The sequence below is a fragment of the Amphibalanus amphitrite genome, unplaced genomic scaffold (genome assembly GCF_019059575.1).
Source record: "Amphibalanus amphitrite isolate SeventyFive unplaced genomic scaffold, NRLGWU_Aamphi_draft 000170F_arrow, whole genome shotgun sequence".
NCBI classification, from domain to species: Eukaryota; Metazoa; Arthropoda; class Thecostraca; order Balanomorpha; family Balanidae; genus Amphibalanus; species Amphibalanus amphitrite.
In genome coordinates this window covers 839,443-856,733 of record NW_024881665.1, presented here as the reverse complement: position 1 = coordinate 856,733, position 17,291 = coordinate 839,443, and the positions used below count along the sequence as shown (strand labels likewise).

The 17,291-nt window shown below is 46.1% G+C and overlaps 1 protein-coding gene across 10 annotated transcripts in view; it reads left to right on the top strand.

The window, feature by feature from the left end:
* Positions 1-17,291, top strand: part of LOC122383711 (alpha-2-macroglobulin-like) — a 148,532-nt gene that overhangs the window by 23,266 nt on the left and 107,975 nt on the right. For all 10 annotated transcript variants that reach the window (XM_043370435.1, XM_043370428.1, XM_043370430.1 and 7 more), the window contains exons 7-12: positions 2,961-3,081; positions 5,068-5,305; positions 5,864-5,933; positions 7,691-7,796; positions 11,125-11,331; positions 11,626-11,758. In XM_043370435.1, the coding sequence (XP_043226370.1) occupies positions 11,239-11,331; positions 11,626-11,758 (226 nt within the window). In that variant the 5' untranslated portion in view covers positions 2,961-3,081; positions 5,068-5,305; positions 5,864-5,933; positions 7,691-7,796; positions 11,125-11,238. The remainder of the gene's footprint in view (positions 1-2,960; positions 3,082-5,067; positions 5,306-5,863; positions 5,934-7,690; positions 7,797-11,124; positions 11,332-11,625; positions 11,759-17,291) is intronic.

The following is a 17,291-nucleotide window of genomic DNA, read 5'->3' as shown; positions in this document are numbered from 1 at the left end:
GAAGTGGTTAGAGTATCGGACTGATCATTCAGAGGTAGGTGGTTCGAATCCACTCGGCGACTTTGATTTTCGTGTCATCTGTCATTGTGCGTTTTTTATACATTTGCAACGGCGTGCACCTAAGAAATCAGACGTAGGCATTCTTCTAATGAATATGTTGCATAAGATAGATATTTGCAGTCCAACCGATTGGTTCGGTTTCGGTATTTTCCAATGGTCTTTGTTTGTATTTGGTTTGGTAGCGGTGTTCTGATTTTCTGTGATTGGCATCACTAATGCATAGTGCATACTGCATACTATGCGAACGTAGCCAATGGAAAGACAAATGGTGCTGGGCAATGGCCATTCATTGATCAATATTTCTCGCTGCTAATGGGTGATAGCACGCAGCATTGACAGGGGCGGCGCTGACCTTTTGAAAGTAGGTGGGCACTTGGCAAGGTAAAGTACCTAAAAGTAGCGGAAACTAAGATGAAAAGTAAAAATCGCACGCTGGTAAGCATAGCTTTTCGTGTAAGAATCACCATGCACAAAAAAGTTCGGCATAGCTGTTAGCGTAATCACGGGACGAGATTATCAGTTTCCAGCCGTCAGAGCGTCATCTATAAGAGCTATGCCCTAACTATAACTCTTACATTTCAGCCGCCAGGGGGATACCTAAGTCCATGCTAAGTCCCCTTACTTGGAATCTAGTTAAAGTCAAAAGATTTATATTAGACCTTTATGAAGATAACTTGGGACTGGTTGTTAAGTTGCATGCTCACGGCGGGCTGTTATCAATTTATCTCTATACATGTCTTATCTGATCGATGAAATAATACAGGAATCCGTTGTCATTCGAGTGTGTTTCATAATAGCTCTTCCGACTTTGACGAATATCGACAGTGCCGTAACAAAATTGGTAGTTCAGGTATAGACTGCAACTGCAGTTCTTTTGCAACTTATTCCTTAGTCAGATGAATACTTGTCAGAGATTTATTGGGCGTACGATATTGGCGTGCGAACGTAGGGGCCATAAATGCGCGTCTACGACCGACTTCTTTTTAAGAGAAAAGAACCGCTAAAGCAAGAAGCGATCCGCCGACCTTTCGTCCACCACACCGAGACTCTAACCACTCGGCTACTGCGACACATGCATGTTTGATAGCCATATACAATTTCAAAAAAGTCTCAACTCAAATCTAGCCTCAATGCATGCATTGTCGCGGCGGATGGCTATGACGTCGCACTAGAGATGTCGCTAGTTGATGGGCCGATTCGTGTAATACAATTGGCGAATACGCGGCCCGGCGCGGGTTAAGCCCGCGCTCAGGAAGTTCTTGATAGAACACCAGCGTGAGCCCCAACATGTCAACCATGGAATGTGATGCTGCATTTTGCGATGATGTAGTGTTGTTCCTGTTAGTATGTGTCAAGTATGTGCGTTATGTGTTCTCGTTTCCCCAGTCCATTGCTATATGATGACACGAGCATGTAATCGCTTGTTTTGACGGAATTGCTCACGATGTAAATAAATAAATAAATAAATAAATAAATGGTTCAGGATAGAAAAATAAGCTAAAATACTATTGTATCGGTACTCTAGGATCTTGCCACTTTCTTCCAGTGGCATTGAGAGGAACAGAAAGTGGATGTTCTTGCGGCAACTTGCCGGCACTTTTATTATTAGCGTTTTGATCTATAAAATGGTACATATTTCTTCAGCCAGTCTCACTGGCAAACTCAGTAGTTGTAGATGATGTTGGCTGTGCTGAAAAGTTGGGCCCAGCTTCATCCATTTTTTATTTTGGTAATTTTTGCCTTTCTATACTCCCACTGTGCATTCCTGTGTTAATTTTCAACATAGAAACTTATACTTTTAAAAACCAGTTTGGAGATCAAAATGATGCTACATTAGAAAATCATTTTGAATATCATCGTATAAGTATTTCGTTTTTGCATTGATAACATGGTGGCAAAGTCACCCCATGTGGCCTGCAATTCACTTGGAAAAATCGCCACCAAAATTTTAGCTAAAGTAAGCGACAAATGGCAATTTTGTTGGATATGCTAATTAACAATCTTGTCATGATCAATCATACCAAGTTTTAGCATCGCAGTTGGTCTAAAACATGGTCAGATAATGAAAAGATTAGACCTCTTCAAATTTGACCATTTCAATGACTCCAATAAAATGGAGCCCAGTTAGGCATTTAATGGTAACTTATCTCTCAAGTCTCAGTGTTGGTTATATTGGAAGGCCCATCAATTATCTTTCATTTGTGCATAAAAAATATTATATTCTTCGTAAAATATCACTGGAGATCTCCCTAAAGCATTTTTTCAAGAAGCATGGCAAAGTCACCCCGCAAGGCAAAGTCACCCCCGTTTACGGTACGACGTAATGACTTCTAACTGACCTTATGTCAGTGACATAAAACCGAGCTATTTGTGATACAACTCGGTGAACTTAGCACATTCTGAAAGTTTTAAGGAAATCAGTCTAAAACTGTGAGTTGGGCAGGTGCATAAAGAAAATTGAAATTTTGACCATGACCTTGTACCGGTTTTTCTGACCTGGTGACCTAACCCAAGGGCACCCGGACCTGAAATTTTCTGGTCGTATGTAAAAATGTTCTCTCATAGGCTGTGCCAAATTTGGCGGCGCTGCGCGTCGCCGTTTTTACGATATCTTTGAGAAACCTTAGGGGGGTGCATCGACCCCCCCCCTGCCGGAGCGAGGGTTAATACTTTATTTTCATCTGTATCAGATGTTTTAGAGCAGTATGTTGTTTGACCAAAAGAGGCTGATCTACTTTTGAAATTCAACAAGATCAAAGGCGTCATTTTTGTGCATGCGAAATATCAAAATAAGGGTGTTTAAACACACTCCGCCCCGTTCAGGTTAGACAAGTGGACTGGACCTGCGCTTATTTCGTATGTAGGTACATTTTCTGACGGTTTTTTTTCCGTTTGCTCAGATATACGTATGGAAAGTCAGTGACCGGCAATGCCACAGTACACATTAAGACACCGAGGCCCACCTACTGGGGCCCCTGGGGGCACAGGCATGAACCGCATGTCGACGTGGTTCGCCACAATGTAAGTCTTTCTTGCGTCGTTCATTTAGGTAACACCGTGGGTGATTGTTACGGTATTGTTTCTGTCAGCGCGCATTGTAGATGCAATCATATGTGACATATTTTTTTACATTCCGGGGGTGCATCAACTACTTTCAGCTTGTGAGGCGAGTGTTAAGTTTGCACTCTCTCTCTCTCTCTCTCTCTCTCTCTCTCTCTCTCTCTCTCTCTCTCTCTCTCTCTCTCTCTCTCCTCTCTCTCTCTCTCTCTCTCTCTCTCTCTCTCTCTCTCTCTCTCTCCCTCTCTCTACCACCCCCGTAACGGTGGGGTGAAGCCCAATATCTGAGTTATTACCAGTAAAACGCCTTTTGGGCGAAGAACGAGCGAGCGAGATAGTGAGCCCTGCACGTGCGGAAAGGCGATAGGGTACTTCGAACGGGCTTGTGCAAAGCACCCTTCTAACCGGTCGCTAGCGGTGTGCCAAATTTGAACGCAATCGGCCCAGCCGTTCCTGAGATCTGGAAGCGGCATCCTGCACGTGCGCACGTGCAAACGGGGTCCAAACTGACTTTTGCACGGCACCCTACTAGCTGGTCCCCAACCGTGTATCAAATTTGAGCGCAATCGGCCCAGCCGTTCTCGAGATCTGGAAGCGCCCCCTGCACGTGCGCACGTGCAGTTGCACCCTAACCGCAACACATGGGAATGCATTGCCTGGTGGGTGCTTACCTGTATGCCAAGTTTCAGCGAAATCGCCCCAGTAATTACCGAGTTATTGAAATGGGAACAAATTTGGCACCTCTTCCTTTTGTTTTTAGTTGCACGTGCAGTGGGGGTCACTCACATAGATCAAGAGTATCCGACCTTTGGTAGAAGGGATGCAGCTACCCTACAAAAATTACCGCGAGACAATCGCCAAAGCGGCTGCTGAGATATGAGCCTCTCAAAAGCACGACTTTTGCAAAAGCCTGAACACCCTTGACTTTTCACGTGACACGTGCCATGACGGTCACTGAGTGGTATCAAAAGTCAATTACGGGGTAGAAGGGATGGGGCTACCCAGCAAAAAAAGACTGCAGGCCAATCCGTCCAGCGGTTGCTGAGATATAAGCCTCTCAAAAGCGTTACAGGCCGGGCCGGGCCGGGCCGCTCATACCTACTGAGATTTTTCCGTTATTACGAGCGAGCGAGCGCAGCGAGCGAAGCGAGTCTTTTCAATATAACGGAAAAATCTAAGTATGAGCGGCCCGGCCCGGCCTGTAACGCCTTTGAGATGCTCATATCTCAGCAACCGCTGGACCGATTGGCCTGCGGTCTTTTTTGCTGCGTAGCCCCATCCCTTCTTCCCCGTAATAGACTACTTTTGATACATCTCAGTGACCGTCGTGGTACGTGTCACGTGAAAAGTCAAGGGTGTTCAAGCTGTTTTGCAAAAGTAGTGATTTTGAGAGGCTCATATCTCAGCAGCCGCTTGGGCGATTGACTTGCGGTAATTTTTGTAGGGTAGCAGCATCCCTTCTTCCAAAAATAGGATACTCCCGATGCATGTGGGTCACCCCCAGTGCACGTGCAAAATACAACAATAAGAGGTGTCAAATTTGTTCCCATTTTAATAACTCGGTAATTACTGGGGCGATTTCGCTGAAACTAGGCATACATGTAGGCACCCACCAGGCACTGCTATCCCATGTGTTGCGAAAAAGGTGCTACTGCACGTGCGCACGTGCAGGGTGCCGCTTCCAGATCTCGAGAACGGCTGGGCCGATTGTGCTCAAATTTGGCACATCGCTAGAGACCGGTTAGTAAGGTGCCTTACACAAGTCAGTTGGAGGTACCCCCTCGAAATTTCGCACGTGCAGGGCTCACTATCTCGCTAGCTCGTTCTTCGCCCAAAAGGCGTTTTACTGGTATTGAAAAGGCTTCGCTTCGCTCGCTGCGCTCGCTCGCTCGTTACAAGACAGCCGCCCGGAGTGTGTGACCTGCAATGACCTGCTGTTTGACTCGGCAGGTCACCGGTGACTCGCCGTGCGCCGAGTTTTCGACTGAGCGCCGACGAACTGAGTCTCGGTGGTGACCAATATCCCCGGATAAGACGATATGAACTTGTTGCTGAACTGACCGAGGCCGGAACGGATGTCACTCTCGAAGCTACTAAGCAGTTCAAAGTGGAATACGACAGGCTAAAGCTGTCCACTGATTCGAGATATAACAAGTACTTTAAGCCAGGGCTGCCTTTTATTGATCAGGTAAGCATCCTGCATAATATCTTGCGCAATGAAGCCTCATTTAAAATATGTTTACGTAACTGTTACTTATTATTCGCCCGAATTAAATTGCTGAGGAAAAATAGAACAGGATTTTGCATAACATTAGAAAATTTACCATATTTCTTCGGTTGTTTGAAACTAGTCCATGTGAGGCTAAGCCATTAAAAATCGGAATGGCTTTTGTACATTTTCATTTCCCAAAAAGATGTTGTATGCCGCTGCTGTTATTATTGTTGTTCTTGGACGCTGTATTCGTTGTTGTTGGACGCTGTTTTCGTTGTTGTTGCTGACGCCAACCTCCCAGACATTCGTTCCTGAGCTATATGCAGTTGTTGGTCGGATGACATATCTTTACATCAGCGTCACAATGCTTCTTTGTTTTCAGTTATGAACGTAACTGCTACTTTTGTGCTGTATACATATCTTCCAATGAAGTTCAATTTTATGGCCATTCGAGCAAAAGCGTGATAACTTTTTTGTCAATGCATACAGCACTGCAAGTACAGCGCTTCCAGCATTGCGTGCTCATTGTTTCAGATAAAGATATCTCACCCAGACGGAAGTCCGGCACCCGGAGAGCTCGTCCGTATCGCTTCAAGAAACACGAGTTAGTAGCATTATCAGCGGCCGAGTCCGTACTTTTAAGGACTCACAAGGACAGGACTGCCGCTAAGTGAAATTTGTTGCATTGATCCTTCTGTGTACCCTACGATCGTGCAGTTCTAAGCAGAATTTGCAGTTAAAATTTCCCGTACGCACAATTACAATTACGGTTAAAATACTTACAATAGGTCACAATACAATTAATTACAATTACAATACAATTAAGTTACAATCACTGGTCTCTCTGCTCACTTCGGTCGGACAAGGCCACCAACCACAACCATACCTGTCAGCAGGCTCATAAAGACCGAGCGCGCACATCGCGCTTCGCACCCGGACTTTTACGAATGGGTCTCGTGCTCTCACTACACGGAGTCTAGCGCCCTTACCAGCTGAACTACGGCACCGGCAGTCGCGGCAGATGTCACCTACTGTTTATTTCTCAGTGACCCATGAGCTGAGACAGCGCGTGCGATGGTGCGCCATCACCCACTTTTTTTAACCCGCGCCCCACTGGGGTCTGCGTATAACACGCCCTACTGGGGGGGGGCTCTCCATAGCCCCCCCCCCTCCTAACTCCGAAACTACTGAGCCGATCGTCAAAATTCAAACGGCGTCTGATAGCCCCAGAAAAACTGTCGAACGAAACCTAATTTCATTGACCTCGAGGTCACCGATGACGTCACAGGTCAGGTCAAAGTAAAAATTATTAGCATTTTGGCTTGTTCACATTTTGGGCTCTGGCCGCTGTCTTACAAGTCGGATCAGGCTAATTTTTTGTTTACACACTCGTGAACAGATGCTCTAGTTACCCTGAGGGTACCAAACTTGTACTTTGATTTCCAGGCCAGGGTCAGGTCATCACAGGTCACGGAAATATTATATCATGCGTCGGTCATGTGACAAATGTTTTATGGTCCATTTAGGCCATAGATTTCGAATTTGATGTCGTCTGTGTCATTCGAGGTCATTTTGAATCGTATTTAGCTTAGGTCGCTTTCAGGTAAAAAAAGTCAAATTTTGAAGTTATAATTTTTCAACAAAAAAGGTGTTCATTCGATGCAGTTTGAGCTCAGGAACACGATGGTGCTATTTATATTGGTGTATGATGTCAAATACGTACTGAAAAATTGATTTGAAAATTAATAATTGTGATTTTTTGCAATAATGCGTATATAACTGGGCCATTTTTGAAGATATGTAGCTACAACTTGCTAGAGTTAGTCATAATCATGCGTTCTATCCATGTATTCCGTTTTTTGTCGAAAAGTAAAAAACTTTTTGAAAAAAAATAAAAAAATATAAATTTTGAACTTTATTATATAAATTTTCGAAAGTTTCGGAATTTTGAAATTCTGAGATAGCAGTTTAATAGTGCAGTCTATTTTGAGTCCTTTTATGCAAAGAAATTGGATCTAGCTTAAAAACTGAGCTCTTGGGAGCGATTGCCGTGGTTCGATGTTTTGCGTCGAAATCGGCCGAACATGACGTCACTCAGACGTCAATTTCGGCCGACCTATGGTAGCTATGAAGTTTATATTTTGACACAAGGTGTCAAATTGATGCAGCAAAAGGTACTAAAAGTTTGGCATCGATACGTCAAGCGGTTTGGAAGTTATTGCAGAAAATCAGGAGGGGGGCTATGAATAGCCCCCCCCCCCCCCAGTGGGGCGCGGGTTAACTACCACCCTGGCGCGACTAAAGCGAATTCGGCTCTGTCACCTTCCGCGTAATCATAACACTTTCTGATGGTGCCGGCAGTGAGACAGACAACTCAGCCTGTGAAGAGGCCTCTTCAGACTACAGTGGCTTGGTGAGGTTCGCCATCCCAGCCCAGAGTCAGCGGGTGAATGAACTCCACATTAATGTAAGTAAACCGGGCTGTCTACGGCGATGATCAGTGTGCTGGGCTCACTTGCCTTACGTTATTATGAGTCATGAACTAAACCCGCGCTGTGCTGGAGCACAGTGCTGCTGGGCACCGCATGCTAATCGTCGTTTCAACTTACAACCACCCTTTCTTTTTTTCTTACAAATATTTTAATTAACCCGCGCCGGGCCGGTGCTCTGAGATTCCGCGCCGGGCCGGGGGGGGGGTCTGAATACCCCCCTTCTAACTCGGCTCCTGGGCCACGTAGCGACACGCGGTAGGCGGCACTCGAAAGAACGTCTTAAATAAGGACGAAAACAATTCGGTCATTTTTTGGGTCAGGTCAAAGGTCAGGTCACCAGAGGTCACCAAAAGTAAAATGTTGACTATTTCAACATTTTGGAAACTGCCAACGGCTATCTCGGGAGCCGATAGAGATACAGCGCCGCAGAAAAGCGCATTCAATAGCCCTTTTACTGACCTTTCTGAATAATGTTTCAGATTTGACCTCAGTTCAACGGTTTAGCCTCCAGAGGACAAAAACTCCAAAAATAGCAGTTTTTACGAAAAGCGCTTTTTCTGCAATAACTTTTGACTCGAAAAAGACATGACATTTCTTTTGCCAGCATCTTGTTCCTCTCGTCAAGACGCGTCGAATGAACTATAATTTGACCTTGAAAGGTTAATTTGAAAAATTGACCTCAGGTCAAGGTCATGACCTGACCGGAAAAGGTCATGTTGCATATCAGTCGATCCGCAACGTCGAGCCGAACACATGTAACGCGTTTTCAACGCTCTAGCACGCCTCTTTCAGAAGTTATTAGCGAAAAACTGTTAGATTCTGTTCGTGACCTGAGATGACCTCTGGGGCATAACGAGGGGTCACAGTTGCCATTTTCCGGTTCAGTGTGTCAATTTTACCTACATCTCGATGTTTGTGAGTGTCTAAAATGCCGTTCGTGCAAAACAGACGCTTTTCAATTTTCTCCCATTGATTTACCTATACCTAATGGAGAGGCCGCAAAATTGACCTGACCTTAGGTCACCGATATCAAAATTCCGAGATATATATTCTATAGATAATGCTGCTCTAACCAATCGCTGAAAGTTTCAAGGCAATCGATCAATCGGTGTAGCTATGACGAGCATTCTTATTTTTCTGAGGTGAGGTCACTTGGCGTGACCTGGCGACCTGACCTAAGGCGACCTGGGTCTGAAATTTTCACATGTGCGGAAAAGATACACAAGCAGGTGTTCCAAAAACGGCGGCGCTTTGAGATATCTGCGAAAAACCGCAGGGGGTGTTCAAACTCCCCCCCCCCCGGCCCGGCGCGGGTTAAATTAGATTGAGTCGTCACGATTCCGATTATACATAATTGATAAGTAAAAAACGAAACATTTGTTTATCTAAGTTGTGTTTATCTAAGTGTTTACTGTTTATCTCAGTGTTTATCTAAGTTGAACATCATTAGAGAGTATGATCGTGATCTAGGTATGTTGTAGGAACATTTTACATTGCAAAATGTGCAGTGTTTTAAAGGGACCCTCCCACCTTAACCCGCGCCGGGCCGGTGCTCTGAGATTCCGCGCCGGGCCGCGGGGGGTGTTTGAACACCCCCCCCCCTTCTAACTCGGCTCCTGGGCCACGTAGCGACACGCGGTAAGCGGCAATCGAAAGAACGTCAAAAATAAGGACGAAAACACTTCAGTCATTTTTGGGTCAGGTCAAAGGTCAGGTCACCAGAGGTCACCAAAGGTAAAATGTTGACTATTTCAACATTTTGGAAACTGCCAACGGCTATCTCGGGAACCGATAGAGCTACAGCGCCGCAATAAAGCGCATTCGATAGCCCTTTTACAGACCTTTCTGAGTAATGTTCTCAGATTTGACCTCAGGTCAACGGTTTAGCCTCCAGAGGGCAAAAACTCCAAAAATAGCCGTTTTTACGAAGAACGTTTTTTCGGCAATAACTTTTGACTCAAAAGAGCTATGACATTACTTTTGCCAGCATCGTGTTCCTCTCGTCGAGACGCGTCGAATGAACTATAATTTGACCTTGAAAGGTCAACTTGAAAATTTGACCTCAGGTCAAGGTCATGACCTGACCGGAAAAGGTCATGTTGCATATCAGTCGATCCGCAACGTCGAGCCGAACACATCTAAGGCGTTTTAAGCGCTCTAGCACGCCTCTATCAGAAGTTATCATCGAAAAACTGTTAGATTCTGTTCGTGACCTGAGATGACCTCGGGGACATAACGAGGGGTCACAGTTGCCATTTTCTGGCTCAGTGTGTCTATTTTACCTACATCTCGATGTTTGAGAGTGTCTAAAATAGCGTTCGTGCAAAACAGACGCTTTTCAGTTTTCTCCCATTGACTTATAATGGAGAGGCCGCAAAATTGACCTGACCTTAGGTCACCGATATCAAAATTCCGAGATATACATTTTATAGATAGTGCTGCTCTTATCAATCGCTGAAAGTTTCAAGGCAATCGTTCAGTCGGTGTAGCTATGACGAGCATTCTTATTTTTTCTGAGGTGAGGTCACTTGGCGTGACCTGGTGACCTGACCTAAGGTGACCTGGGTCTGAAATTTTCACAACATGTGCGGAAAAGATGCACAAACAGGTGTGCCAAAAACGGCGGCGCTCCGCGCCGCCGTTTTTGAGATATCTGCGAAAAACCGCAAGGGGGGGGTGTTCAAACACCCCCCCCCCCGGCCCGGCGCGAGTTAACATTAGATTTGAGTTGAGATAGCCAAAATGGGGTCCCTGGCTCACAATTACCGGTTTCGGCACTCACAACATCGAGAAATGCCTTAAATCGGAAATATTGAATTTCAAAATTGCAGCATTTTGATTCAGAGGGGCTAATGCTTAGGAATACCCCTCTGAATGTGTGACGTCAGCGCAAATATCTAACGATTTTTAAATGTTTGACTAAAACGTTTTGTAGCACGCGGTGGTATATGCTATTTGCGCGCAACATCTGCCGCGAACGCCGCACTTCTAAAATAAAGTCACTAGAAACAGCGGAGATCCCAAAAAAGTAAACAAAAGTAAAAGTCTAATATCTTGAAAACCGGTGAATATTTTTCGGTGAAATTTGGTAGATATTCGTTTTCGCTCTTTCTGAACCGAGCGACTTCACTTTCATGCCAATTCATAGACTTTTTTGAAGGTGGGAGAGTCCCTTTAATGTAAGAAACAGCGATATGTAGGCATGCATATTGTGCTTCTATAAGGGTGATTATGCATACTGCATACATGATTTCGCGAGGTCAAAGATAAACATGTTTTCATGTGTTTTTCTTATGTTTTAAGGCCAGGATCCCTCAGCTCAAGAATCAAAGACACAACGAAAACAAAATACAGACTCTGTCCTATTCGGTGACGGGCTGGTCGTCCAATTCGGGAGCGTTCCTACAACTGGCGAAGATGTCCGACGTGCAGTTCCGCTGCGGTTCTACTGCCGATATACCGCTGCTGTTCACTGCTCGGCTGGACTCCAAACTCGAATTGTTCTATCAGGTACGCAACCTGTCTTGTTTAGGCCTATAAATCGCTAGAACATGCATCAAAAAATATCCCAAAACTAGTCACTGTGCTTACTGTTCCTACTTTACGAGGCATGTGTCACCAGCATCATGCCAGAGACGTTAAGCAAATGATTCTGAGAGGGTATTTTCAGCTAAGCGCTGTAAAAAGTCGGTTGTCCGTGTTACCCCAAGTGTCCTCGGCCAGTCATGTGCTGTGTCCCGGTAGATCGTTTGCATGCGTGTTACCCCCCGTGTCCGCTCGGTAAATTGTGCTGTGTCCCGGTAGGTGATGGCTCGCGGAGATCTCAGTCCGGCTGTCTCCGTACCGGTGACCTTTGACCAGGCCGTCGACCTGCCAGCCTCCGTCCTGGATGGTGTCAACGTCATCGGCTCGCGTTCCTCTAACGCCCGACCCGCAGGTCAGTTGGGTGCGCTAGGTCAGCGCAGTGCCCCGGGTCAGTCCAGTGCCATGGGTGCCTCAGGTCAGTCCAGCCCCGTGAGGGATCCTAATTCACTTCTTTGAGGTGCTTGGGGGATGGAACACTGTTGGTTGGTATGAAGATCGGGGAAGACGCAGCAGGTTACAGGTAGAGCGATTGGGACGCCGTCATAGCCCTCATAGCCGCGGGAGTCACGGGAGTTCACGAAGGTTCACAGAAGTTAAGCCTTCAATGCTCACAGGAGTTTATAGAAGATGCACTGATCGGGAGCTCGAGCGCCTCCGACTTTCCGGCTGGGCTGGGGCTGGGGGATTTTCGAATATGTGTAGGTAGGCATTTGAGCCCGTGCCCCAACTCGATGCATATATGCAAATCCCGTGATAATCGGGCTTACCAACTCTTCTCAAAATAAGGATCAGCACAATCACCATGGGTGGAGAACCTGCCCCGGCCACCACGGCCGTGGCCGGGGTAACTTTCAACCAACCCCGGTCCGGCCGGGGCAACTTTTTCACTCCCTCCCGTTTTTCTGCAATAACTTCTTAACCCGCGCCCCGTAGGGGGGGCCGAAACGGCCCCCCCCTGTCCTTTTCGGTCGATATCTCCTAAACGGCTGGAGATATCGCCACCAAACTTTCAGGACCCCTCCGGGCATCAATTTTACACATTGTGACCAAAAATTGTTCCAGAGGCTATGATAGGTTGGCCACAAATGACGTCAGAGTGACGTCATGTTCTGTCATTTTCGACCGAAAAAAGACCTTCGCGAGAAGACCTGTCAGGACTACAGCTTTGAAGATACAGAAAAATGATCAAGACATAGAAGGTGTAGAATTGACAGGGCTACAAAACTGCTATCTCGAATTTTTGAAATTTTTGAGTTTTGACCCCAAAAAATCAAAAAACATTTTTTTGGATATATTCGCAAAAAAAAATCCAAAAAGTTTTTTGAGTTTCGAAAAAACCGGAATAAATGTGATAGTGCCTACCGTCTTCTATCTACATACCAAATTTCAGATCGATACCTCGTTTTTTGGCCAAGTTATAGCGAAAAAACTGTTCAAAAATGATGACATCAAATTTTCAAACTCAATTTTTGGCAATTCTAGAACTCGTAGAGCAAAACGAAGACCACCATTAGACTCCCCGTGACGAGCTGCATCGAATCGATATCCATTTTATGCAAAAATATCAACTTCGAAATTTGACCTAATTTGACCTGACCTTGACCTGACCTTCACCAAAACGTGACCTAGGCTGGCCCCAAAGGCTGCCTAACCCACATAATCGCATTTGTCATGTAAAATGGACCATAAAACATGTATCACACGACACATTCATATTGTGACCCCCGGTGACCTGACCTCGCTGTGACCTGACCTGGTATCAGTGACCTCAGATAGCAAAGTATGTGTTTGACGAACAATGTACCATCGATGGTTTTCAATAAATTATCAATTTACTCGCTTTCACAGCACATTTCTTGAATTGCCTGTGAACGGTGAAAATCTGACCTTTGACCTGACCTGTGACGTCATCGGTTTGACCTAGGTCAATGAAATTTGGTCACAAGGTAGTTCCCGGGTGGGGCTATCGAACGCCGTTTGAATTTTGAAAATCGGCCGGTAACTTTCCGAGATCTTAGGGGGGCTGAAACGGCCCCCCCCCCCCTACGGGTGGTAGGGTCCGCCGGTAGCCCTAATGGGCGCGGGTTAACTGCATGACATATCGACGCCACACTTTCAGTACCTTCGGCTGCAACAATTTGACACCTTGTGTCAAAATATGAACTTCGTAGCTACCATAGGTCGGCCGGAAATGACGCCAGAGTGACGTCATGTTCGGCCGATTTCGGAGCAAAACATTGAACCACGGCAATCGCTCCCAAGAGATCAGTTTTAAGCTAGATCCAATTTCTTTGCATGAGAGGACTTAGAATAGACTGCGCTATTATACAGCCATCTCGGAGTTTAAAAGTTTTGAATTTTTTGAAAACTATATGCAGTAAAATTCAAAATTTATATTTTTACATTTTTTCCCAAAAGTTTCTGACTTTTCGAAAACAAACGGAATATAGGTGATAGAACACATGCTAATCACTAACTCTAGCAAGTTTTTGCCAGATATCTTCAAAAATGGCCAAGTTATAAGATTTATAGCGAAAAAATTCAAAACGACCTAAATTTTTCAAATAAACTTTTCAGTACGTATTTGACATCGTACACCAACATAAATAGCACCATCGTGTTCCTGAGCTCACACTGCATCCGATAGATAACTTTTTTATTGGAAAATGTTATTTTTTAGATTTGACCTTTTTTGACATGAAAGTGGCCTGACCTAAGCTAAATTCAACTCAAAATGACCTCGAATGACACAAACGACATCGAATTAGAAATATATGGCCTAAATGGACCATAAAACATGTGTCACGTGACCGATGCATGATATGATTTCCGTGACCTGTGATGACCTGACCCTGACCTGAAAATCAAAGCACAAGTTTAGTACCCTCAGGATATCTTAAGTATCTGTTATCGAGTGCGTAAACCAAAAATAAGCCTGATCTGACTCGTAAGCCGGCGGCCAGAGCCCAAAATGTGAAGAAGCCAAACATTGATAATTTTTACTTTGACCTGACCTGTAACGTCATCAGTGACCTGGATGTCAATGAAATTAGGTTTCGTTCGACAGTTTTTCCGGGGCTATCAGATACCGTTTGAATTTTGACGATCGGTCCAGTATTTTTGGAGTTAGAAAGGGTGGCTATGAAGAGCCCTCTCCCCCTCCCCCCCAGTAGGGCGCGTTATACGCAGACCCCAGTGGGGCGCGGGTTAAGGAAAATGGAGAATTTTTTTTTACATTTTGACGTCAAGTATAATAATTTCTGTCCGGTGATGAAGTTTCATACTAGCGACACGCTGACATATGCAAACGAACGCGCAGACGGTCCCGCGGTGATTTTGCTGACAATTGGTGTCGGGGCGGACGACTGCGTGGAACGTGAAATGCAAACTCTATTTTAGTGGTTGAAAAATATTCAGATGTATTAACGAGCAAGCGAGCGCAGCGAGCGAGCGAGTTCATTACGGAGCGAGCGAAGCGAGCGTAGTCTTTCCTTAGTTAACGGAAATTTCTGAGTATGAGCGGCCGGCCGGCCGGCCGGCCGGCCGTGCGGACGCTTTTGCGAGGCTTATATCTCAGCAACCACTTGACCGATTTACATGCGGTAATTTTTGTAGGGTAGCTTCATTCCTTCTACCAAGTATTGGACTATTCCCGGTGCATGTGGGTGACCCTTTATGCACGTGCCACGTGCAAAACGAAGAGGTGTCAGTTTTGTAATTGTTACAATATCCCGGTAACTACTTGGCCGATTGCGCTGAAAGTTGGCATGTAGGTAGGCACCCACTAGGCACTGCATATCCATGTGCCAGAGTTGGGGTGCTGCTGCACGTTGCTGCTGCACGTGCGCACGTGCAGGGGTCGTTTCCAGATCTCGAGAACGGCTCGACCGATTGCGCTCAAATTTGGTACACAGTTAGGGACCGGTTAGTAGGGTGCCGTGCATAATTCAGTTGAGACCCATTTTGCACGTGCGCACGTGCAGGGTGTCGCTTCCAGATCTCGAGAACGGCTGGGCCGATTGTGCTCAAATTTGGCACATCGCTAGAAACCAGTTATTAGGGTGCCGTGCACGAGTCAGTTGGAGGTACCCCCTCGAAATTTCGCACGTGCAAGGCTCACCCTCTCGCTCGCTCCGTTAGTCGCCCCAAAAGGCGTTATACTGGTAATACCTTTAACGGAAATTTCTGAGTATGAGCGGCCGGCCGGCCGGCCGTGCGGACGCTTTTGCGAGGCTTATATCTCAGCAACCACTTGACCGATTTACACGCGGTAATTTTTGTAGGGTAGCTTCATTCCTTCTACCAAGTATTGGACTATTCCCGATGCATGTGGGTGACCCCTTATGCAAGTGCCACGTGCAAAACGAAGAGGTGTCAGTTTTGTAATTGTTGCAATATCTCGGTAACTACTTGGCTGATTGCGCTGAAAGTTGGCATGTAGGTAGGCACCCACTAGGCACTGCATATCCATGTGCCAGAAGAGTTGGGGTGCTGCTGCACGTGCGCACGTTCAGGGGTCGTTTCCAGATCTCGAGAACGGCTGGACCGAGGGCGCTCAAATTTGGCACACGGTTAGGGACCAGTTAGTAGGGTGCCGTGCACAAGTCAGTTGGGACCCATTTTGCACGTGCGCACGTGCAGGGTGCCGCTCCCAGATCTCGAGAACGGCTGGGCCGATTGTGCTCAAATTTGGCACATCGCTAGAAACCGGTCAGTAGGGTGCCGTGCACAAGTCATTTGGAGGTACCTACTCGAAATTTCGCACGTGCAAGACTCACCCCCTCGCTCGCTCCATTAGTCGCCCCAAAAGGCGCTATACTGGTACTGAATTAAGGCAAAATCCCGAGTATGAGCGGCCGGCCGGCCGGCCGTGGGGACGCTCTTCAAAAGCTAATATCTTAGGAACGGGACATCCGATTGACAAGCGGTCTTCTTTACTGAATGTCACTTGGACGTAAAAGTTCTGTGGTGTGATGGCCACCATGCATTCTTGCCAACCACCGCACGTGACGCGTGGTAAAGTTGGACATTTTTTAAGAACCCCCAAAATTGCAACCTCAATAACGGCACAACGGTTGGGCCGATTGAATTGAAACTCGGTACACAGTTAGGTCTCCATCAGATAATTCATCTATCTGCATGTGTTAAGGTTGGGGTGCTACTGCACGTGCGCACGTGCAGGGGGCGCTCCCAGATCTCGAGAACGGCTGGGCCGATTGCGCTCAAATTTGGTACACGGTTGGGGACCAGTTAGTAGGGTGCCGTACAAAAGTCAGTTTGGACAATATACCCTGGTTTGGACCCCGTTTGCACGTGCGCACGTGCAGAATGCCGCTTCCAGATCTCAGGAACGGCCGGGCCGATTGCGTTCAAATTTGGCACACCGCTAGCGGCCGGTTAGAAGGGTGCTTTGCACAAGCCCGTTGGAAGTACCCTCTCGCCCTTGCGCACGTGCAGGGCTCACTATCTCGCTCGCTCGTTCTTCGCCCAAAAGGCGTTTTACTGGTTTTATCAGCCCTGAAAACCATATTTTATTTGGATGCTAGCTGTTTAGCGTTGTTTTAAGGAACGTCATGAACGTGTTTTCTGCCTTCGTTTTTTTAGGCACGATCGTTTTGGGGAATTTCTTTTAGGTATATAGGACGCTCTGTGTGACTTATTTATAATTCTATGGTGCATTCGATCATTTCTCGCCCCCATCCTACCAGGCTTTTTGCCATTTACACTCATTAAGAAAGGAAAAAAGTAGATTTTCATTCGGATTAGGTGTTTTGAGAGTGAAACTATTCAGCGTTCCCATTTTTGGACACTTAAAGTGACCATCCCACCTTAAGTTGAGATAGCCAAATTTGTGGCCATGGCCTGCAAATACCGGTTTGGGCACT